Source organism: Phaseolus vulgaris, chromosome 1 (assembly GCF_051622355.1).
Source record: "Phaseolus vulgaris cultivar YP4 chromosome 1, ASM5162235v1, whole genome shotgun sequence".
Classification (NCBI taxonomy): Eukaryota; Viridiplantae; Streptophyta; class Magnoliopsida; order Fabales; family Fabaceae; genus Phaseolus; species Phaseolus vulgaris.
The window spans coordinates 36,825,804-36,850,503 of NC_143498.1; the positions used below are offsets into that span (position 1 = coordinate 36,825,804).

General features: G+C 34.6%; 3 protein-coding genes and 1 long non-coding RNA gene across 7 annotated transcripts; all 4 read right to left on the reverse strand.

The window, feature by feature from the left end:
* Positions 1 to 1,137: 1,137 nt before the first annotated feature.
* LOC137813908 (uncharacterized) lies at positions 1,138 to 2,276 on the reverse strand. 2 transcript variants are annotated; one of them, XR_016520759.1, is made up of 2 exons: positions 1,908 to 2,276; positions 1,138 to 1,733 (listed from the first exon to the last, which is right to left on the reverse strand). It is a non-coding gene; the product is annotated as an uncharacterized LOC137813908 (long non-coding RNA). The 2 variants fall into 2 exon arrangements; XR_011081523.2 differs by having other exon boundaries at positions 1,138 to 1,802.
* A 3,338-nt stretch (positions 2,277 to 5,614) lies between these two features.
* On the reverse strand, positions 5,615 to 8,690 carry LOC137813904 (transcription factor MYBC1). Its single transcript, XM_068616371.2, has one exon. It carries the CDS (start codon positions 7,542 to 7,544, stop codon positions 6,609 to 6,611), a length of 936 nt encoding a protein of 311 aa, XP_068472472.1. The 5' UTR covers positions 7,545 to 8,690; the 3' UTR covers positions 5,615 to 6,608.
* A 1,145-nt stretch (positions 8,691 to 9,835) lies between these two features.
* On the reverse strand, positions 9,836 to 19,622 carry CIP111 (Cam interacting protein 111). 3 transcript variants are annotated; one of them, XR_016520750.1, is made up of 12 exons: positions 19,207 to 19,580; positions 18,404 to 18,571; positions 17,386 to 18,263; positions 15,465 to 15,669; positions 14,195 to 14,402; positions 13,047 to 13,120; positions 12,666 to 12,829; positions 11,705 to 12,131; positions 11,404 to 11,484; positions 11,098 to 11,288; positions 10,829 to 11,016; positions 9,836 to 10,648 (listed from the first exon to the last, which is right to left on the reverse strand). XR_016520750.1 is itself a non-coding variant. In XM_068616372.1 (11 exons), exons 1-11 carry the CDS (start codon positions 19,504 to 19,506, stop codon positions 10,567 to 10,569), a joined length of 3,183 nt encoding a protein of 1,060 aa, XP_068472473.1. In that variant the 5' UTR covers positions 19,507 to 19,622; the 3' UTR covers positions 9,836 to 10,566. The 3 variants fall into 3 exon arrangements, 1 of the variants encoding a protein (XP_068472473.1); XM_068616372.1 differs by having other exon boundaries at positions 12,666 to 13,120; positions 19,207 to 19,622; XR_011081522.2 differs by lacking the exons at positions 9,836 to 10,648; positions 10,829 to 11,016; positions 11,098 to 11,288 and having other exon boundaries at positions 11,643 to 12,131; positions 12,666 to 13,120.
* A 1,463-nt stretch (positions 19,623 to 21,085) lies between these two features.
* LOC137813906 (G2/mitotic-specific cyclin S13-7) lies at positions 21,086 to 23,985 on the reverse strand. Its single transcript, XM_068616373.2, has 9 exons — positions 23,699 to 23,985; positions 23,172 to 23,310; positions 23,012 to 23,072; positions 22,706 to 22,903; positions 22,478 to 22,603; positions 22,140 to 22,388; positions 21,896 to 22,054; positions 21,600 to 21,778; positions 21,086 to 21,500 (listed from the first exon to the last, which is right to left on the reverse strand). The coding sequence occupies exons 1-9, from the start codon at positions 23,733 to 23,735 to the stop codon at positions 21,347 to 21,349; spliced, it is 1,302 nt and encodes a 433-aa protein (XP_068472474.1). The 5' UTR covers positions 23,736 to 23,985; the 3' UTR covers positions 21,086 to 21,346.
* Between the last annotated feature and the right edge of the window lie 715 nt (positions 23,986 to 24,700).

Below are 24,700 nucleotides of genomic sequence, written 5' to 3' on the forward strand. Positions count from 1 at the left end.
TTCTTCTTGTTTCATGGGTATGTTTGTTTTAAGATTTGCGAAAATTAATTTTGATCCGTTGAATATTATTGGTATGAGTATTTTTAAATTCAGTTCGTTAATAAATTTTAAATTAAAACGTGTTATGGGAAGAGAAATTAATTAGGAAGTTTTGACAATTGGACACTTTCACCAAATACTTTTTCAATCAGTTGGAAAAATTTCTACTAGTTGAAAACTTGTTTGTTGAACTAATTTTTTTAGTAGTGTTTTAGTTTCTTTATGAAAGTGTTTTTCTAGTTTCTTTCTACAGATTTTTTCGTAACACTTTTTAATTCATTGTTCTTTTTAAGTTTTTTTTGAAATATTGTTTATTTTAATTCATGTAATACCTGTTTTAATTTTTCTAAAATAGATTCTCCATTGATGAAAAGTTGAAATTGCAAAAAAGACAATTCAAAGAATTATACTTTAAATTAATGTTTTTTATTAAATTTTGGGAGTCAAGAAAAGACAGGCTTGTTGGGAATTGGTTGTGTTGTGTCCCACCCTGTAAGGATAAGAACACCAGTTGGATGGTGGCCATTTAAAAACTAAATTGGAAGATTAGTTTATTTTAAATACCAACCGAACATTCTGGATGTAAGTTATTATTTTTTTATTAAGATCCAATCCAACTCAATTATCAATTTAGTTTATGTTTCAAAAATTTATCACTATAAAAGGTTGATGTATGAAGTGATTTTTCAAAGTTGAATGCATGAATATTTTTAATATATAAATTATAATTAGTATGCATAATAGATAAATGTATATATTACTAATGTTTTAAATTGTGATATAATACCATATTTTTTTCACATTGGGTGTCCTTTTTTGTTTAAGGTTAATCATTAAATGTGAACATATACATTTGAACCTTTTATATGCTATTTTTTTATAATTATTAGCAGTTTTAAAAGTTAAATTTAAGTTAGAGATGTAAGGAATGAATAATTAAGAAAAACAAGTATATAAAAAAGCAAAAGAAAATTACTTAAGATTAAGATAAATTGTTGACTAATTATAGAAGAAGAATGGGAAAATATCAATATAAGAACTAAAACACTGAGAATTAAAAAAATCAAATGAGAAAATATGGAATAGGAGAAAAAAATATGTAACACCCCCACCTGAATTATATTTAAGATTAATGTAAGGTTGATTCATACAATAAAACTCACAACTTCACAATGAATTTAAATTTTTTCAAAAGTTGTGTTACAATGAAACAAGATTCTTTTATATAGAAAGGAAAACATCCCAAATCCAAAAAATTTAGAACATTCTTGTTTTTAGACGTTATTTTTTATGCAGAATAGAAGCATGTGAGTTCCTTAGGTAGAGAATCTCCATGGCTTCCGTTTTGAGGCAATTGCTTATGTACCCGATCAATTGTGACTGACACCCGACAAACTTTTTAAAATCCCATTATGTCCTTGTCTTGCGCAGAACAACAATAACACTACGAAAAAATTATCCGCAAGTCAAATGTCTCTTGCGAATAAAAATATCCGGAGGCCATTCTTCCACAACTGCAGATAAAAATATCCGGAGGCCATTCTTCCACAACTGCGGATAAAAAAATCCGGAAGTCAAGTGCTCACTACGGATAAAAATATCCGGAAGCCATTCTTCCACAACTGCGGATAAAAAAATCCGGAAGTCAAGTGCTCAATTGCGGATAAAAATATCCAGAAGCCATTCTTCCACAACTGCGGATAAAAAAATCTGGAAGTCAAGTGCTCAACTGCGGATAAAAATATCTGGAACCTAGTCCTGAACTGCGGATAAAAATATCTGAAATGTAATAGTAAATTACGGATAAAAACGTGCAGAACTCAATAATGAATTACGGATAAAAATATCCGGTAGGCATGACAGAGTACCTTTCTCTGACGATGGTTTCTTCTCCGACTTCAGAAGCTGACGGTGGCGGCTGCTGCTCTGCCTGCGATGATGAAGCTCACTGATGGTGAAGGAAACCAAGAGAGACGACGGTGGCTGAGGGTGGCTGCAGCTGCTGCTTCAAGCACAAATGAACAAGAAGAAGAATAGGGTTGGGTGCATAAGATTGGGTGCCTATCACATTTTAAGATTCATTAAGGGTAAATTGGACTTTTCCTATGATTTATTAAGGGTAGATTGGACTTTTACTATGTGTGATTGGGTGGGTGCTAGTTAAAAATGATATGGTACAGGGAGAATCTGCCCCGTTTTGATTTAACTGTGTTTAGTTTGCTAATAGTAAACCTTGAACTACAGTTACAATAAAAAAAGAATTAAAGAATCTAGATTTACAAACAAAGAAATTCTATATTATAACTACTAATACTAGGCTTGAAATAGATTCTTTTTATCCCTCCATTCATTGCATCACAAACTCTTCTTTGTTTCCCCCTTAAGATGCCTAACTAAAGATGCCAATTGATAGAAATAGTTTATATAAAAATCAATAACGAATGTGAAAATTTATATTTTTTCCTCATCATAAAAAAAATACGTGTCTTATATTAAATCTACTTATTTTTGTTTTCAATTATTTCATATTTTCCATTAATTATGCTAACAATTTATCATTAGAGTGATGTTATTGTTATGAAATGGAAAGAATAGTAAATGATATTATCATTATTTTAAAGCTTATCAATGTTAACATTATAATGTTAATATATTTTTATCTTTAATTACTAAATATTTAATTTATTTTTAAATAATTAAATATGGTCTAATATTAAGACTATATATGAAGTCATATTCAGTAGGCTTTTCATTTTTAATTTTACTTTTTGTAAATTTAATATTGAATTTTCAATATAAAAAAAATCACATGTGATGAAAAAAAATTTAAAATTTAAAAATTGAATTGATTTAATGAAATAAGTAGTTTAAATTCTCTAATTTTGTTTTATCCAAACACTAGATTCTATACCAAAATCCAACAAATAAAGCTGCAATACTAATATTTCTTATGTGTCACTTAATCTTCTTTATTGAGATTAAATTAAAATTAAACTAATTTCAATTATTTCTACAAAAGGATCAAAGTTTTATTCCCCAATAATGAAATTAATTTCGACAACTTTCAAGCCCTTGGTATGCTATATAAATCATATAAGTCATTTATTCTCCAATCAACGAAATTGGAATTGAACAAGATCAACGAAAAAGGTGATGAGTTGGATTGTTATTATTTTTTGTTTATGTGGATATCGATTATATTCTACATAATTTATAAAAGCATATTTTGTTTTTTATAAAGGAAAGAAGAATGCAGAGGATGATCTGGATTTTATTCCATTCCTTTGACCCATTGTGCTGGAATCCACAACATCATGTTCACGTCACACAGCCCAAATCTCAGCCACTGTGGCCCATGGGGCAAGATTTGGTTGACCCATTTACAAGTCAATTGTGTTCTTTGAATATGAAATATGTATTGGGCCACAAAAGATAGGGAAATTGATGTATTTTGCATCAAGAATATATAAATGACTCACTTTTAACTTTCTTTTTTTCAACACACAACTATTAATTAGTTTGTGTGAACTCTACTGAATGATGCAAATTTAACCCTAAATTTAATGAGCCTAGTTTATGATAGAACATTATGTTTAAATTTTATCTGAAAATAAAAAATGTGTCAAAAGTGTATAGAAAAGCATTACTAATATGCCTCCTGATCTGAAACAATCATCCATTCCATATAGGAGCAAAGATACAAAAGGTTTTTTTTTTGTTTCTTCTTACATATGACCCACCGAATCCATTCCCTTGCAATTGCAAATAATAAAGAAAAATATTTATTTTGAATGTTACGTTGTGTTCCTCTTATATGCATGTAGAAGCAAACAAAACAAAAAAGAATCAGAATTGAGTGTATCCACTTTTTTGATGATGCTATACTTTTTTCACTGTGATAGCTTAAGAGGATAGATCTGTCTTTGCCTTTGTGGTTATTATCTTATCTTTGTGATGGTTCTTGCTTTGAACATTTTTATATATAAAAGATGTACTTCATCTGCATTAGTCATAAGAGATTTGACAGGTACCTAGTGCACCATCCAGACAATTGATTAGTGGGAAATGGACAAATCACAAAAGCTCTGCGCACAAAGTTAGTGAGTTGTGAGTTGTGATGTGTGTACAAGCTCAGGTTTCTTCTAGGAACCAAACTTTTAACACAGACTTCAACTTCTTCTTTCCAGGGTAAAAATATCGATTACGTTGCACCAAATGTCAAACAAACGAAAATTTCATTCGGATATGTACTTTTACAGCCTACTGTACCTGTCGTAGCTGCTAAGAAAAGAAGACACAATAACGTGACCACTAAGAAAACAAGAGATAGTGATATGCCATTATTGTCAGCAAAGCATTTACAAACTAGTCAAGTATATCATACTAATTGACACTGCATTTTTTTTTCCTTTGACTTAAAGTTTATTTTATCTTTAACTTCTTTTTAGAAACAATATCTCCTCTAATTAATTTTGGCAAAAAACTTGTTTCCTTCTTCAAAAGAGGCAAAAATAACTATCAATAACTAGTGCCTTGGAGAAAAAGTTCCACCTGATAGTTATACATGGGCAGTGCAAGTCTGGATCAAGAGCATGCCACATAAATCTCTACAAGTTGTTTAACCCAACGGGGAAAACTGAACAGTAGTTATAGATGGCAAGGATATTTTTCACATGGAAGATTGAAAGAACTTCGTAAGGTTGCCACCTCTGAATGGATAAAAAGACATCGTTGTCGTGTGGGTGGTGCATTGTTTATGAAGTATGCATTACAATTTACAGCTCGTGTTCATCATAATGAATACGTGAGGTCATTTGTTAATCAAAACTGACATGTTGACGATAGACAACAACAGGAATTAAAACTCATGGGAGCCCTGAAGGACAGGCTACAAATTGTTTATAAGCTTTTGCAAAAATAATCTTGTCACGCCAAAGCCAAATCCATGTTTCTTTAAAAGCAATAAATTCAAGAAAAATGAATAGCACATGAAGAAACTTGGAAACTGAAGATACAATGAACAAGTTATTTGAGTAACTAAAAGGTGACGTAAACCCTACCAAATTACGTTGTTACGTTACCATTTTTTAATTTGATATTGAGCAACTGCAATTAAGATAAGAAACAGTTCCAAGTAACACAGAAAAGAAAAGTATTCACAGACAGAAGAAGATTCCAGAAGATGATGATCCAAAAATACACTGGACAGATGACTCTGGTTGTCAATTTTCAGACTTCTTGACCTTACTATCAGTCTTAACCATAATGCATGGCTATTTCTATTACATTTCAATTCATACTGCTCCTAATGATATATATATTAGTGCAAGCACATGATGTTAATCACTTTATCACATATAATATATCATATCCGGTAACACTCAAACAGAGTATATATTTCTCAGCAGAGAAAAGTTTCTTTAACACCATCAATAGTAAATGACATACATTTAACAATTACTTATAATAATATAATAATATTTTACCATGCCATCAAAACTAGAAAAAGGATGCCGATGTGAACAGTTGGAACATTATCCCTGGTGCCTCTAAAACATAGCTAAGATACTGGTCATTGGCAAATTGATCATCAAATTTCAAGACTCCGGAGGAGTCCCCGAACAAGAGGGAATCAGAGAATTCCAGTAAAAGAAGAATTACATGATTAAGTAAACATGAACTTATTGTTTCCGTAAGCAAGGTAAACCTAGAAATTATGGAAACTAATTTACTTGAGTTCATCTACCATATAGACCCCACGCGGGAGTAAGATTAGAATATTAAACGATTGCCTCACACCAGGCATTCAAGTCTTCTATAGAATAAAACAATGTACAACTCACCTCTACGCAGCACAACAAACTCAACACCAAGGAGACAAGTCTTTAGCAATAGAGGTTCCCGGATTTAGTCGAAGAATTCACAACCAAACACGCCAGTCAGATTCGCTTCCATTAGTTTCTACAAAGTGTAACCCTTGTTTATTACCACCTGCCGACACAAGTACCAAATTGACATCTTTTGCCAATCCTTCCATGAATACCAACACAAAACCACCCAATCAATGATCCTCCAGATTTCATCCAGCCAGAGACCAATTCCCAGAGAATCAGAGGAAGCCCCAACACCACGAAACCACTGATTGCCACCCTGAATTACTTGCAGTTGCATTACTATTGCCGCCCAAAAGTGACATCATGATGAATGTCAGTCACCAGAAGCCGACAGAGAAGTTAATCCAAGCAGAAGCGGATATTGGTACCCCCACAAGGTAATTAATTAATTAATTAATTATACCACACCCACCAGAAGCATCATGACTGCTGGAGCTTTTGAATCTCCAGACTTAAACTCTAGACTCCAATACCCCCAATTAGCAACACCAAACTAATTAACAATAACCCTAACACAAAAATACCAATTAAGACCTTAACCAAACATGAACTTCACATTCACAATACAACAAGGACACATTGACACATACCAGAAGACCAAAGATTACCATACTACTACCACCATCATCGTCATCATCACCATCATCATCATAATATATGACCAAAATTATTCAATCAATCATCTCCAGTTGGAAACAGGGTAAGAACCTTTCTACCTCCAGATGCAGCATTAGCAGATTCCATATCCTCCACATAGCCACTCACAGAGTGGTGGTTATGCACAGGACCACCCCCACCCCCACCTATCCTCTGAAGATTCGGCCTAGACATGAACGGGTTCTCGAAGTGCCCGTTCGGCGGCGACCCGAAATGCCCCACCTGCCTATGGTACTGCGCCGCCGCGACCATCTGCTGCTGCTGTTGCTGCTGGTGGTGGTGGAGCGCCGGCACCGGCACAAACGGAAGGAAGTGATCCGAATTTGGCCTCGTTGCGGGGTGCAGGAAATGCGCCGGCACCGGGGAGCTGGCGAAAAGGTGGTCAGTGGCAGGGTCGGCGACGGCGCCGGAGGCGCCGCCTCCGGGACCACCGGGTCCGGCGGCAGATATCCCCTGCATGCGTTTAAGATAGAGACGGTACTTCTGCAAGTGGCTGGCAACGTTTTCTCTGGTCAAACCATCGACGCTCATGAGCTGCATTATGGTCTTGGGAACGGCGTTTTTTATGCCGAGGTGGGCGACGGCATCGACGAAGCGCTTATGGAGTTGTGGGGTCCACACAAGGCGCGGGCGCTTGAGGGTTCGAGCGGGCTCCTCGCCGGCAGTGCCGGAGCCGAGCTCGCCGGAGTCGGCGAACTCAGCGGAGGTGGGTTGTTGGGGGTTGGGGAGCGAGGAAGGGTTGGAAGGTTGTTGCTGTTGTTGTTGCGGTGGTTGTTGTTGTTGTTGGTGTTGAAGCTGTTGGGCGGTGTTGAGGTTGGTGGTGTGGGGGTTTCTGATGTCGAAGGCCATGGCTAGATCGGGCGTGATTAGGGTTTGCGATAGGGGCATGAGATCCTCTGGCGGTGGGAGTTCCTCTTCCCATCGCGAAAACCAATTGGAATCCTCTTCCTTCATTCCTTCTTCAATTGGAGGAAATTGGTGTTCGTTTTTGTTGATTGCAATTTAACGGTCTAAGGAAAGGGGTGTGGATGTGATGGCGGGCGGAGATTGGGATTGGATTCGTTTTGGGAGGGGAATTTGATTTAGAGGGTGTGAGAGTGGTGGTGGTGGTGGTGACGAAGGGTGGAGTGTGGAGAGAGGTTCGAGGTGGATCTTGTTTTTCTCTCTCTTTTCAGCTTTTTATTGTGGGCACTGTTGTTGATGCTTTTTCTTATGGTTTTTATTTTTCCGGGATTTGGGGGTCTTCTTACTTGAGAGTGAGTGTTACAAGATCGCTCCAGTTTTTTTTTTTTTCATAATTTATTTCCGCAGTGGGGCGTGTGACAGACGCGCCTCCCTTATCCAGTAGGGAATTTTGAATGGGTAAATTTGATTTGAAAATGTAGTATTTAAAAATAGTAGATAATAAAAAATGTTTGAAGGTTTGTGGGTTGGGGCGGCAGAAAGATTGGCGCGTGCAGTGCAGGGAGGGAGGAGGGAGGTGGGCAATAAGGATGAAATGTACGATTTATGATGAGGAAGGAATGTGGAGAGAGATGGAAAGATTGTTGGGTTTGGGGAATTTATTTCCTGTTTGGTAGATAGATGATAGGGAATAAGTTGAGCTGGTGTTGGTTTGCCTCTCATGATGTCTCCGCTTTCAAAGTTAAAATTCGATTTGACTGAACCTGAATGAATTCGGGAATAGGGATATATGCAGAACACAAGGTTAGGGAAATTGACGGGTGAGGTTACTTAATTAATTGTTTAGATGAAATGAAGTGTATGCCAAAAATTGGAAAAGAAGAATGAGGTATAAAAATAAAATAAGGAGGAAAGGTTAGTGGTAGGGCCGTGGAGGAAAATAATAATGAAAGAAAAGTGAGAAAGTAGGTTTAGTTTGGAGTTGGAACAGAAAGCATGAAATGCCCAGAAGGGAAGTGGTGGAAGTGGGATACCTGTGTTGTTGCAGATATGGATTTATACCCAATCACACTCACTCACTCACACACACACACAAACAGAGGTTCTATTGTATTGCATTGCATTTGCAGGAGTACAGAAAAGAAGGTGAGAGGGAAACAGTAGAGGCATGAAGAGTTGGGGGGTTTTGTCTACCTATTATTAGCAAAAGGGGATGGTGCAATTATTGTCCCTAGAAAGGCATGTTTCCTCGTGCAGTATTGGCAGCAGTACTGACGGACCAATTGAATCAACGTAATATGATAAGGGTACCCCCATGTGATACCCATGTTTGATGTTTCAACAGACTACCAATATCATGACAGGTGTATCTCTTCTATCATTAATGTTTTGGCATTTATCACACACCATGCCCTCCTATACTATTCTTCTCTTCTAGTGCTACACTTGTTATCCCCCTTTTCTCTACCAGGAATATTCATCAAAAATACCCACATATCCAAAACTATTTACATATCTACAATTAGAAATATCCAACACCCTGTTTTCATACCCCCTCTTCCACTTTCCTTAATATAAAATTACCCACTTCAATAATTTCCTATTAACAATACCTAAATTTATCAATCTTTCAAATTTAAATAACAACTACGCACCCTATTTTATGGAAGCAATAATAGAAAAACGAACATTTTTTACATGCTGTTCTGTATATATTTTTTCTTTTTGAAGGTGATTTATGGGCTTGTAAAAATAAAAATTCCAATGATGCAAAATGAAAAGAAAAAGAACAACTTTACCGCAATCTTTTTTTTTCTTACAAATAAGCGACAAATTAAAAGTATAACTTTCGTTAGTTAAATAGTATTTTTCACGGCGACAGAAAAGTAACAAGCTGACAAATTTTGTGGCGTCGTTATTGCTAAACTGTATAAAAATCACATGGAAATTTGACAGCCTAAGAAACTACCAAATGGTAAGAATCTTAAATTCGTGATGTTTATCCAATCATATCAGACAAATTATTCAGATCTAACTCCGTTGGCGGGCTGAATCATATAGACAAACTGTGCTTGCAGTTTATAAATTTAAATCTCGCTGAAGACACGTGGCTAAAGATAAATCACCCATACACCAAAAAAACTCTCATGACCAAAAAAACCCATTGACCAAAAAAAGATCTCATAACCAAAAAGTATGCATCATTCATGACTGAAGAGATACGGGGTAGAGATGTAATTTTGAGTGGAGAAATAGATTCTTATAAAAAACGTACGAAAAAAAAAATCACTTGTACATTTCAATGAATGAGTAGATTCAGCGAGCCCGATGCAACCATCCAAGAAAGGAAGACTAATAATAACAATAATAATAATCTAATGATGTGTCAATAATGCAGCATCTACAAAAGTTAACAAAATCAACTTTTCAGCTAAGAAACTTTTGACCAATTCGCTAAAGAAATTCCTAGTAAAAAATTTCATCTACAACTGTTATTACGCATTGAATAGGCCAAAACAAGGCTAATCTGTATATGCGTTGCTCTCAGCTAATATACAACATATTCCTCAACCTATTTAAGTTTTATCAGCAAACTCGATAATTTATTATTTTGTGTGCAAACTTATGTGGTGACACCTTTAGAAAATTGGCCTGCTGAAAATGACGCACAGATCTGAATGACCGTTCCCTACAACATCGTTGCTTCTCTCACCTTCAAAAGTAATTAACATTGAAGCAAGCAAAACTTCCAAGCTAGACCACGTTAGTAATCATTCTCAAAATATATTCATCTTCTAGCGGAAAGGCTGACGACCATGATTGGTCAGCCAAGGGGGTTTTCAGCACAAATTTGAGCAATTACACCTTTTTTGTTGGTGTACACATTGATTCTCATGATTGTGCTCCATAAGCAAATAAACCCAGCCTCAGGAACATGACAAACATGATACTGCGCTCATACTTAATAAAGGCTCAATCTAGAGTTTGCAGTGCAGATGATCTTCACGTGATGAACCTGAACCCAGTCGTGGGATGGAATATGACCAACATAATAGTTCTCTGAGGACTGTGGTTAACTACTTCGAGCAGTTCTTAAATTGAAGATGGCAACTGGAGTCTGATAGAGGAACAACGTGCAAGATTTTATGAACTTCCTGCTTATTCAGAGAAATTAAAATGAAAAACAAGATAATTTAATAACTACTGAAGGTGTAAATAAAATCAGTTTTCAGCTGAGTTTAGCAAAACCATTTTGAATTTCTAATTCCACCTTTCTGGACCCCAAAAAAACAAATGAATTCTAATTATCACAGGATGGAACAAGACATGTTTACCAAACGTTGAACTGGATAGGTTTAGTGTCGCACTGCATGTCATTCAATTCATCCTTTATATAACAGCTGTGGACGGCCCTTTGAAATTTTGTTGACAGCTTTTGGTAGGAGTGAACATCTGATCGCTGGATCCGTTCGATTGCCATCTTTAAATGCTTCATTGTTATAACTGAAGCATCAAGGCTCTCCTGGTAACATAACATCAAAACAAATTTTACTTTGATAAAAGTGACAACACAGATATCAAAAAGTCATGTTGATTGACACACCTCAATTGTTGCAACAGCTGCCTCCCGACATATCAATGATATGTCAGCCCCAGTACAACCATCTGTGAGTAGAGCTAGTTCTCTAAGGCTGACATCAGAACCGCATGGGATTTTACGCAGATGAATGCGAAATATCTCTTCCCTATCCACCTCATTCGGAGGTCCAACATATAGCAGACGGTCAAAGCGCCCTGTAAATGTTAAAAATCAATCATTTAGCAACTTAAGCTGTTAATACAACTCATCCACCATCATGTATCTGAATGGGCATAGAAGACTTGGAGAACAACAAAAGAGAGAGGATACCTGGCCTTAAAAGGGCCGGGTCAATCTTGTCTGGCCTATTTGTAGCAGCTATGACAGTGACATTAACTCTTTGATGTAGACCTGACACAAATAAAGATTTTGTCAAAAGAAAAATACGATCCCAGTCCAAAGTTCAAAACTAACTGATTTAAAAAAAAATCATTTTCTGGCTAACAGACATCAATCAACATGTTGGAGCCACACACAAGCTGAATGAGCCCCAAGTAAAGTTATCTTACATCTTAAGCAATATGTATATAAGCAATAATTCACATTCCACTGCCCAAGATTCATCACTAACCATCCATCTCAACAAGAAGTTGACTCATGACCCTATCTGACACTGAAACACCATCACTTTCCTTCCCACGAGTTACAGCAAGACTGTCTATTTCATCAAAAAATACTATTGATGGGGCATTGGCCCTTGCTTTTGCAAATAACGATCTGACGGCCTTCTCAGATTCACCAACCCATTTGCTGAAGAGTTCAGGACCCTTGACTGCTAGAAAGTTCAACCCTGCTTCAGAAGCAACTGCACGTGCCATGAGGGTCTTACTACAACCTGGAGGCCCAAACATCAATACACCGGTAGGAGGGCGAGTTCCAATTCGGTCAAATGCATCATGGTGTTTCTGTGGCCATTCAACTGCTTCCATCAATTGAGCTTTGACCTCCCTTTGACCGCCAACATCTTCCCAATTAACCTTTGGAACCTCAAGGATTACCTAAGCATTCAAAAATTTGACAACGAAAGTATTATGCTTCACAATCCATTTTCATAAAATTTTGAGATAGAAAATTCTGATATTTATATATCTAATCATGTTATAAACAATTTTACATGAACAGAACATCAGATCTCATTATAGTGAAACGCATTGTGGTCACAGGTTCCTCAACTTCAATAGTTTGTATCAAATAAAGTGTAGATGAAAGAAAATACAAAAAGAAAATCATTTTATTTGACAGAAATTCCATAAATGTGAGAGACTAAACTCATTACAGCCAATAACAAATCACAGTTGAATGGGGGTGTTGACAAGAGATGGCATTCCTTGTACAAGTAATTTTAATGAGCCAAGATATGCCTGCTAGCAACACACTAAGGTAATTCATTCTATGATGAAACTTGAAAGGGATTTGCGAAAAAATAGGGAATACCAAAATAAGCCCAAATAAATAAGACAGATCTTGGGTCAGAGATAATATATTTTAGTAAAAACTGGTTCGCAAAAATCCCACTTTGACATCAATCATACCTCTCTCATGGCACTAGGTCTTATTTTCATCCTGGCCTTCTGAAAATCTTCAAAGCTTACTTTCAAAATCTGCTCTTCTTCAACACTCTCAGGAATTATTTCTGTAGTTTCATAAGTTGTTCTTATCCTGCAAGGACGTAATACAGGACTGGTAGCCGACATATCTGAAACAGATGAAGTTGCCTCATCCAAATGATCTATTGAGTTTGTTACACCATTCATCAGAACAGGTTTATCGGTTATATAATTAGAAAAAGAATCATAAGTCTTCTTAAAGCTGGCATAATGTCGCAGACAATTCAAGGCTGCCTCATTGCAAAGTGCAGCTAGATCAGCACCCACAAAACCATGAGTGACTGTGGCAAGGTGTTGAACTTGTACCTCGGAGAGACAATGATCCATTTCGTTGAGAAGAGTGAGCAAAATATCTGAACGTTGTTTGGGGGATGGAACACCTGCGTATGGATTTGACGTGTGCAGTAAATGAGTTATTCTGTGAATCCATTGAAGTATTTTGAACAGAAAAATTGATCTGTATCCTAAAATGCTTGCTTCAGACTAACATTATTTTGCAAGTCAAAGTCACTCAATCAACCACTAAACAATAGTGGCATTGGTAATTTTTAAGAATCAAGGATCAAAATGGAATCTAATTTTCCCTTTCTTGACTCATAGAATACAAAGCATGTGGTGATTATACCCCGACCCTAAAAAAAAGCACATACTGCATTTGTCTCTTTCAATAAATAAAAGGATAACAATATGCAACTTTACAAATTTTTATTATGTCATTTCATAAAATAATGCAGAGTCAATTTAGATAATGTAACTACCCATGGCAGTAAGTGCTAAAAAGCCTCAATTTAAAATAACACATTGTAGAAAAATATTTAACTCAAAGAAAGACCATGATAATTTATGTTATGTGCTCTTCTAATAAAGCACTTCTAAAAATACATAGTTCTGATAAACTTCATACTGTTCAGAGTAGTAAGTTTTTTTTATTCAACGTTGTACTCTAAAACTCAAATACTATGTATATGTTAACATAGGGAGAGAAAAATTTGCAAGGAAACACAAACTCAATTGTTCGGCTCCTGTGTATATACACACTGTAAGTACGGGTATATGCAATACAAGCTTATAAATCCAAAACCCAACATGTATAAAGAAGCACAATTTTATTATCAAGTCATCAGTGAATAGCAAATCTGGAAATCTCCCCATTGCAAAATGGCAGTCTTATAACAGAATATAATCAACTAATAGGGTATTTATAGTAGTAAAATAATAGAAGTTTAGATATTAGAATGAAAAGGAGCAGCAATACATATGAACCGTTTTTTCTATTTTTGATAAAAAATACCCATATGCCTGATGCAGAAATTGCACTGTTTACATATCAAACCAGATCGTGCTTACAAAGAAGTAACATGTGGAGGCAGAAGTTAACATAGAGTTAGGCATGTAAGCATTTATTTTAAGATAATAGCATACTATTCATGGGGAGGTATCAGCTTAGGTCATACCAATTTCAATTTCCTTGTCAAATCGTCCAGGTCGTCTGAGAGCTGGCTCAATATGGTCAGGGCGGTTAGTGGCAGCGATTACAAGTAACCCTTCAGTTCTACTAATTCCATCCATCATATTCAATAAAGTCGCAACCAATCTTTGAGATAGCTCTTCACCTCCTTCTTTCCTTGCAGGGGCAATTGCATCTAATTCATCAATGAATACCTAACAGAAATCAAATATTCAGTCAATCAGGAGAACTTTGAATATAAAACATCAGTTTTGAAATAAGTGGAACTATTCTCATTGAACCTTAAAAATACAAAACTAGAGTAATAAAAGTTTGGACTAAAGTGTCAAGATTGTCCAAACATTGAACAAGAGCAGGCTTCCATGGGCAAAGTATGATTGGAATGTTTCAACAAATCTAAGAATATTGAAGAGAAAGTGTATTAATTTAAATATTGCTTTGGCGGTGTAACTCACCTGAATATTTTGTGGTGAATCTCACACCAGAGAAATTATAGATACAAGAATAATTTCCAATATAAGACAGTCTTTTTACATCATTAAATAACACGATTGGAGGCTACCATCAATAACTTCCTGAAGTTGTACGGAACAAGAACTATTCATGAATTTATAATAATTCAGGAAACTTTTAAGGATTTTTAAATCATAGAAGAGAATTAAAAAAAAATAGAATCATCCATAATTTTTTTCACCAGAATTTAAAATAAAAATCAGGGCATTAAATGAAAAAATAAATCTTAAAATTTTAATTTTATATATTTTATAATCCTATTGCCTTCAAATCTCACCGATACCCATTAACAACATTTTGTAATTGAATGATGCATCAGAAGATTCAGAAATCTTTGTATTGTACCTACGTCAAATTTCACTTGATTTATTTTGACCACAATTCTGGCAGCAAAATTCGTATATACTTCAAGAAGCCTCAAAATGTTGGGTGTATTACTGGTTACACAAATCAGCACCATATGCCATATTAGAGATATTGCGCCAGAATGCTTTTAAGGAAAGGGTCTCTTCTTAAATGCATTAGTTGTATCACAAACTGGAAAGGGAAATCACAATGAGAAAATCCCCACTACCTACATGCATGATTGCAGTATTGCACATGGTAAGAGTTACCGCTAAAGTTCTAAACCTATAATGTTAAACTTCAACAACTTCATGTAATATGTAGCTAGTAGAAACATTATTTAGTTCAAACACAATGGAAGGAAATAACTGAAACACAATCTTGACAAAAAATCTAACCACAGCAGGTGCAGCTTCAATGGCTGAATCAAAAACTTTATGTAATGCTTGCTCACTTTCCCCATAATATTGGGTAACAATTTCAGGTCCATTTATTGGGAAAAAATTGACTCCCACGTCATGAGTACATAGTTGAGCCAGGGAAGTCTTTCCTGTACCAGTTGGACCATGAAGAAGGACACCTCTTGTAGTTCTTAGACCAAAACTACAGGTTGGAAAAACAAGAAGCATGAGCATTTAGAAGTGCATGTCCCAATGCATATAAATATGTGAGAACACATAACCATAATCATGGAGGTCAGTACTTTGAACTATAAATTTAATCATTGACAATTATAAACTGATATAAATGAACAGCAAGAAATTGTCAAAATCCATGTTTCTAATAAATTGACTATCAAAGAATTAACTGAATCGTATAAAGTTAAAAAATGATAATATATGCAAATTAAATCCATTAAGAACAAAGAGATAACCACTTGAACTATCTTGTTCACAAACTAATCACCAAAAAAGGGTATCTGGAGAAAATCTATCAGTAACTGACTTTTATGACGGACACGCCGTTCTCTTAGGAATAAAATTTCAATGGTTATCCATTAATTAAAAAATAATAATGCTCTCCACACACAGTTAAGTGTACAAGAAAGATGAATTAAATGATAATTAACAATTACAGCTTGTAACAAATACGGGAGAAGACAAATACTAAATAACGAACATGTTGCTTAATAAAGAATTACGAGAAAATTTCAAATATTTAATCTGAAGGTATATAATATCTAAATGCACAACCATATGTTCCGAAACCCTTTCGGTTCTGAGCAGAATATTTTTTATATAAAGAACAAATTCATTAGAAAAGAGAAACAAAGTACAAGAGCAGAGGATGCTCCAAATCTGCTTCTGAAGCAGAAGGGCAAAGAGGGCCCTCTTCCACAGGAATATGAAAAAGTGATATCATATCAGTGTTGCCTAAGAAGCCAAAAGGTGCAATGCAGCTATGGTACTGCTGGGGTAATATGCTAAATGGGTAAAATAGTGAGACTAAAAAATATCAAGTAGTCTTTAGGACTCTCTGAAAAAATTTTAATCTTTTATTCTGTCCTGTCCTGAATGCTATGCTTGAGATATTATATTATATGGAGATTTAGTGCAAAATAATTAAATATTTAACTGGTTCTCCCATAGCTAACTTTAAAACCTTTCTTCAGCAAGGGGTTAACTTTTTTGCAATCCATGAAAAATCCATGAGCAGTTTCACCCTGGACTACCTTGATATACACTATGTTAAGACCATGGATGGACAACACAATTCTGGTTTTGTAGAGTCCTATGATAGCACTGTGTCTATTACATTAAAAATTCACAAACAATAATGAAAAATCAGACAGCAAGAAATCGATGTTTCAGGGAACTTCAAATGACAAGACACAAAAAAGAAAAGGGGCATGAACACGGTAAAAGGGATTTGGTATACTGGGACAGGGCATGGTAAAGAGGAGGCTGTTGGACCTTTGAGTAACCTGATTCACATGAATAAAGATATGACATTCTGTGTGCTCTGACACTATAAGTAAGACTCTTCTACCACTAGAGAAGAATGTATAATCAAACTATTAACCATTTTTCCATTTTCTTATGAAACTATAATGAAGATATCTTATAGAGACATATATAACATAAAATTCAAATAAAGAAATATCAAACCTTCGTCCCAAATATAATATGAATGCACCTAATATTATGAGTTTGTGGCAGGAACCTTAATTAACAGTAAGCACTACTTGAATCCACCAAACATAAATTATGCATAGAACAACACACAATCTACAGCAAGGAGATAAATAAATAAATAGTAGAAGTGTTCAATATTATATGTCACACCCACATGCGAAAATATGCATCAGACAAGACCTACCTTGATAAAGCATCATTCAGTGACGAAGAAATTATGTCCTTTAGAAGTGTATATTCTTTGGATAGACCACCCAATTTAGAGATTCTATCTGGTAAGCTAGCATTACCAACTTTGTGATCTAGTTTCACACAATGTATGTCCCTTTGAATTGGCTCTTCAGATGCTGTATTTGATGGCAGAGATAAAAATACCTTTGTTTCGTAATTAACAGTGAAAGCCTGATTTACACTATCTGCTATATCAGAATCCTCAGGATATAAATCACTGCTTCCATTTGATGGATACTGATCAGATTTGGTAACTGACTGCTTTTTAGCTCCTAACACTTGGAAAAAGCACTCTGAAAACATTGGAACACTGACAAGATTTCCTAGAAGTAAAGATCGAGAATATAACCATGACGTTGCCCATGTCTCAAGTGATTGTTTAGAATTTTCATCCCTTAATGCTAAGCTGACATCAGATGAAATCAGAGATTGACCCTTATGATTTGGCACACTAGATGCTGAATCGTCAAATTGTGGAGAAGACAGACCACTAGCATTAGAAAACTTTGATCCATAAGAAGGTGTTGCAGGAGAAGCAACAGTGTCATTCTCAAATTGGACATGAGATTTCACCTTAGACACGTCCAATGAGGGAAAACTATTAAACTTCAACGGTAGCCCCTTTTTAGAAGGAACCAACTGAAGATACAATTCCTTGCAATTATTAATAGGTAGACGATTATTTTCCATATAATGATGTTCATTGCTCTCACTGGCAGGAGTAGGCAAGAGTTGTTTCTGTAATGCACAAACAAACACACTTGTTCCCATAGGAGGACATCCCATGGTATAATAAAGGTTGGAAGACAGTCGTACTCCATTCTTCAAAACCTATGTAAATGTAATAAAATATAAAATTCTGGTAAAGATAGATGCACGGTTATAAATACACACATACACTTACATATGAAAAGGGTCTCTTTAAATACAGCTCATAAGAATTTTATAAAAGAAATAGTAACAGGACAAACCTTACTAGCAGGAAACACCGTTGCAAGCACAAAGTAGTTCCCCGCAACATCATCATCAACTGCCTTCCCAACTTCCAGTCCATTGCATTTGGCACATTCATTAGCTAATGACACTAGGGGGAAACTATGTAATTGTGAATTTTTCTCGTCTGAAGATGGAATAGACACCTAAAAATCAATCAAAATGGTGAAAGAAGAATAGCAGCATCACAAAGAATCCAATAATAAACTGATACGACAACATGAAACTATGACGGCCAAAACAAACCGATATTGACATTCATTAGCTAAAACATAATTTTCACTCCGGCAACTTTAATTTTGTTAAACCAATCTTTTCCTTTTTTATAATTTATATAACTAATTTGGTAATACATGTCAAACAGTGAGAAGTGAAAAATCACCCAAAATTGACACAGTTGGTGTCAAAACTGCCATAAAGACCACCAATTTGATATAAACAGAATACTATAAGAACTAAAGTGAAACTTTTTAAACTTGAGGGAATGAACTGTATCAATTCGAACACTGTTTGAGACTAGATTCGATATCTAACTCATTGAACTTAGTTACGAACCAAACAAGTAGTTAGCTCGACTTCATTTACAAATTTCACACCAAAATAAAATTAATAATATAAGTTCAGTAATACAAAATATATGATCAACCAAAGGATTGGAACTACTACAGCACAAGTGCAGTCTAAAAAGGGGGCCAAAATGCAACCTTAGGCACATTAATTTATAAAAAAAGGTAATTGTGATGATGATTATAAATGTGTTAGTGACGGTGATGGTGATTACCGAGACAATGGAACCGGGGGAGAGAGAGGAGGAGAGCATGGAAGGTTCGGATAGCCAAATTCTGAAGCCCTTGAAAAGGGGAACGATGTCGTCGACATGGATGATTTCGGCGACGAACGCGGATTCAGCGATGAGAGAAGGGAACTTTCGAGAAGCTTCTACGCACAAAGAGGCATGCTCTTGTGGTTGTTGTGGCTGCGTTCTAGAAGGCGTTGTTGTGGTATTCGACGACAATGGTGAGTTTTGCAGCTGCGCCTTCGATTGCTTCTTTTTCTGCTTCGAATTCGAGCTCGAAGGCATTATTTCACCCTGCGCTGTACTGTGAGGGAAAAACTGAATCTTTATGCAAAACCCCCTTCAGCAGAGAGGGTTTTACCGTTTTAGTATAAATAGCATACCATGCTTCTGCACCGACCAAATACATTGGAAATTTAGATAAATTACATAATTTTTCTTTTGTAAAAGATAAAATCATATAATTCATGCTTACTTTTTTCAAATATTCAAATAAAGTTTTTTATAAATGTTTTTAAGAGAGAATAAATACACTTCTTCAGTTAAGCTAAACTAAAATAAATTGTATGTTAAAAAAATAGGCAATAATAAAGCTATTAAATTAATATATAATCATAAAAAAAATTATGGTAAATTATGGTTAACACTCACTGATTTACAAAATGACTGACAATAATAATAATTAAAAAACATATTTAATTGTTAGCTAAAAAGGTGTGGTTTCTTTCTAAAATATATTAAATTAGAGTTTATTTCTAAAACATATTAAGAATAATCCTTAGCACTTTTAATTAGAGTTATTATATATTTACTAAAAAGGAATAATAATAATAATAATAATAATAATTAATGGTTGAAGTATTGGAAAATAAAAATAAACATATTTAATTGTTAGCTAATGGTGTGTTTCTAAAATATGTTAAATTAGAGTTTCTTTCTAAAACATATTTAGAATCCTTAGCAATATTTAGAAGTATTGGAAAATAAAAATAAATATATTAGAAGTAAAATTCATTACATTTAAACAAATTTGTGTGTGTTCCATTACTTTTAAACAAATTTGTGTGAAACCCTAAACCCTAAATAATATATTAGAAGTATTCATTACTTTTAAACAAATTTGTGTGTGTTCCATTACTTTAACCAAATTTTAAAATTTGTGTGCGTGACAAAAGCAGAAAGAAAAATAAGAGGAAAAAATAATTTTAAAATAAGTTATATTATAAATTTGATTAAAATGAAAGATATATTGCATATTTACTGGAAATGAATAGGTACATAATAATAATTAATTGCTGATTAGTATTGGAAAATAGATATAAATATATTTTTAGGATTTAAGATTTATGATTTATGATTTATATAATTATTATTAATACATATGTTTACATTGTGTATGCGTATATAATTTAAAAAATAAAAAATATTCAAAAAAATTTATAATTGGACATAATTTTGAAAACCCTAACAATTTGGGTTTAGGGTATATAAAAAAATAATTATTTGAAAACCCTAACAATAAAAAATATAAAAAACCCTAAACCCTAAAAGTTATTGGACATAATTTTGAAATGACAAAAATAATAATTAAAAATATGAATTGAATGTGATCTCAAATAATAAAGCTATATATAAATTAGATATAAAAAATGTAATGTGATAAAATAAAATGTAACTATATCATTCTTCATTTTTACTTGTAACCAAAACTCCCTTCCCCATTTACATATTTATGCAACATTACTGTTTTAAAAATGCTATTTTTTTTAGTGCGTGTTAGCATTATGACATTGTTAGCAGAAACAACATCCTGGTTGCACCAGTTTGAGTTAGATAATCCGAAGAAGTTTTAAGAAACAATATGTTTTTGCAAAAACTAACAAAATTTCAAAAAATGCTGTAAAAATGTTACTTTGGCAGCAATAACACAATATTTTTTAACCTGTGTAGGGAATTTGCAAGTGCAAAACTTGCAAGTAATATTATAAAATCAGATTTTGTAGTAAGCCAGTACAATAATCAAAGAAATAAAACTACTACGGATTATTTTATGAAATCCGCGTAAAAAACAACTCTATAACAACAGCTTCTTCTTCCTTTGCTTCTTTTTTAACTCTCTACTCCATTATTGGGAGGCAGAACCTTCAGGCAGAAGATATTTAGCTGGTGGGCGCACAGCAACAGCTCCCTTCTGAGGATCAGAATACTTTCTGTACACAACCTTCAGCTTTCCATTTCCAACAGAGGAGTGGAAGCTCGCCAATAGTCTAGCACAATCCCTGTTTGCAACAATGCCAAATAGAATTAAAATTTAAGAAACACCACTTGAATGATAAAAATCCAAATAATATTAGCAAGACCCAATCTATTTTGCGTACATAAGTTGTTCTTGTGAGTAACCCGTGTGCAACTTAAGTGTCTCATTCCAAAGGGGAGTCTTGTTCAGAGTGCATCTAGCTGCAAAGACTGCTGAGGCAGCAAGCATTGATGGGCAATACCTTAAGGTCGCGTAATTCATCATTCCCAACTCAGATAGAAAATGGGACATGATTTCCAACTGAAAAATGCAGATATCCATAAACACATTCAGACAAGAACACATCAAATGAAAACAAGGTAAGAAAATCATATTTTACTTGGACTTGAAAAAAAGAAGAAGTTCACACTCACTCACCTCCAGATCTGGGACTGAGGCCTTGATAAAACGCACTAGGAAAACAAAAGTTGTGGGAACAGTCAAAGTCCATTCCAACTTTCCTAGTATAATTTTCTCCATAACAAGTATCTGTTCATGAGTATAAGCCCTATCTGAGAGGTGTACAAAGTCATTAACCTGCAAAGCAAGACAAAGTGTAATGTTATTCCCCTGTTTTTTATTATCATGACATTCATCATCAAGGCAGCAACGAAAATATTACCTCAGGTGGCCAGATTTCTTCATACTTGGATGCCATTAGCATGGCACTGACACCTACCAATTGCAGATCCCTTCTTGGAACAGTCTTAACTGCTAGGAATCGATCGATTATATTGATAGTCAGGTAAAGGGTCTCAGGTGAAAGTTCAAACTTGCTGTGGACATCAATCAGCCAATCAATCAAAATAGCTCTCATCCTCTCATTTATCTCAGGTTGAGAGTCTATGTAGTCACGGGGGCGACTTTCGTGCTTCATGCATCAAATGTTCATTCACAATATTAGAATGTCATCACATCAGACTAATACAAAAAACCCACAACAGAAACCATGTTTGATACCTCAACAAGTTTATAGAACTTGTAAATGTCATCAATATACTCCACAGCAGCAAGTTCGTTGTCAACATCACTGGCATCGATGTCAATAATATTCTCCTTTGGTTTGTTAGTTATGCCACATGCTGCCTATAACATCAAAAGGAGGAAAGATGGCATGGCATATTAGTTGTATAACATTGGTTCAAAGAAATTTCTTTTTCATTTTATTTCTATTAACTGTGTATCTACCTTGCTTCTAGCGGTGAGAACTGAAGTAAAAGCTTGTGAATTCTTCTTGTCTTTCTGGACCTCTTTGTCTGGACTATCTTCAATGTCAATGACTTCCTCAGGCTTTGGTTTGACCGTAACTTTCTTCTGAGCCGGCTTGGGGACTCTCTTGGCCGCAGCAACAGGAGCAGGACCAGCCACATTAGCACAGGCTTGTTTCTACAACTCCAAAACCAAATACAGTCATGACATGATAACATAACTATATTGAACAATACAATCCACCTTAAGGTAAAATGAAACAAAGTAGCATAAAGAGTAGGTCACCTTGTTATTCTCTACAACTGCTGCGGCTTGTGCGTTGGCAAGTAGTTGGGCACCAAAACTCCTAAAAGAATCATAATAATATCACATCAATATTGAGTGATTCAGAGAAAGAAAGAGAGAGATAAAGAAAGAAAGAGAGAGGGAGGAAGAGATAGGAAACCTTGTGATGGGGCGATGAGGCTTGACTTCAACTCCTCTTACATTTGCCAAATTCCCAATATCACCCAACGCCTTGCGATTCTTTCCATCCGCTGCACCGTTCTTCTTCTGTTGCTTTCCTCCTCCTATTACCGCTTCACCTAGGAAATCACAACCAAACCACCCATTCAAAAAAGGTAACAGACAGATTGCTTCTTATCTAAACAAACAGATTTACAAGATAACTCCAACAACAACAAAAAAGTCTACACTAGAGAACTTTTTTGGTCTGAAAAGATTGATGAGTTACACAAAGAGATTTGTGTACAAAGATCCGGGAAAACTGAAACTTGTCCGTTATACAAAGGGTTTTGATTCCAAACAGTGCTTTTCATATTTCCATCCGATACAATAGAAACCAACCCAGAAACAAAATCCCAACTTAAAGACAAAACTTGAACCATCTTCCCAAGGGGAATCAGAAAATAAAGACTCGTTCACACAAGAAACAGACATTAAAAGAAAATACAAAGTTGAAAAGGACACTACCTCTGGCTTGTTGTTGAATTATTGCTCTTGACGCCATTTGGGATTCTTTTGGTTTTGAAATGAAATCAAAATATGAAAGAATACAAATCTGGGTAGAAGCGTGGGTTACTTTCCCCTTCCCTCTCTTCTCTCTCTCTCTCTCTCTTTCTCTGGGCGACGAATGAGCTTGGATGAAAATGAGGGCGAGAGGGACAGTGAAATAGCCTTCACATTTGAAGCTGAGAGACACAACGCTTCTCCTCCCTTTAACGGTCAATTTCTGTAGTCGAATTTGGACCTTTGGATTTACATTCATCGACGATTGAGGTTCGACAATAATATAGCCGTTGGAAATTCAAAAACTAGAACGTGCCTGTACAGAAAGTATTATAATGGAATGGAAAAAAAAGGAAAATAATAAGTAAATAAATAAAAATGTCACGGGTAATAAAATGTCTTCTTAATTTTTATATCTGGCAAATTAATTTTATTTATAATTTAATTATTATTTTATTATGACTTAATGATGCCGTGAACTCTCTAATTCCTTTTTTTTTTAATTTCTGATATAATTTTTTTATATTTTGTACAGCCAGAAAAGAATAGTAAAATGCTAAAAATTCTTAAACATAGTATTTATTTAATATATGAAAACAATAATACACATTCTAAACAAAGGTTAAATACTTTATAATTATCTATATTCACTAACAATTTTTAATAATGAAATTATAACTCAATTCCATCACATCATTATCATTTACATTATCATATAAACAAAATTATTTTAAATTTAAAGTTTACTTTAAACTTGTATATCAATAAGTCTCTATACAAACTAGAAAAAAAAAGTAATTAAGACACATTCACATATCAAAATTTAGTATGAGGAGTCAGATCCCACATAATATTGAATTCATGATAATTTGTTTTGAATCCTAATTAAAATTGAGGAGACTTGATAACCAGTGTCACGATAAACTTAAATCTCGAATAAGATAATGACTTTGATACAAAATTAAG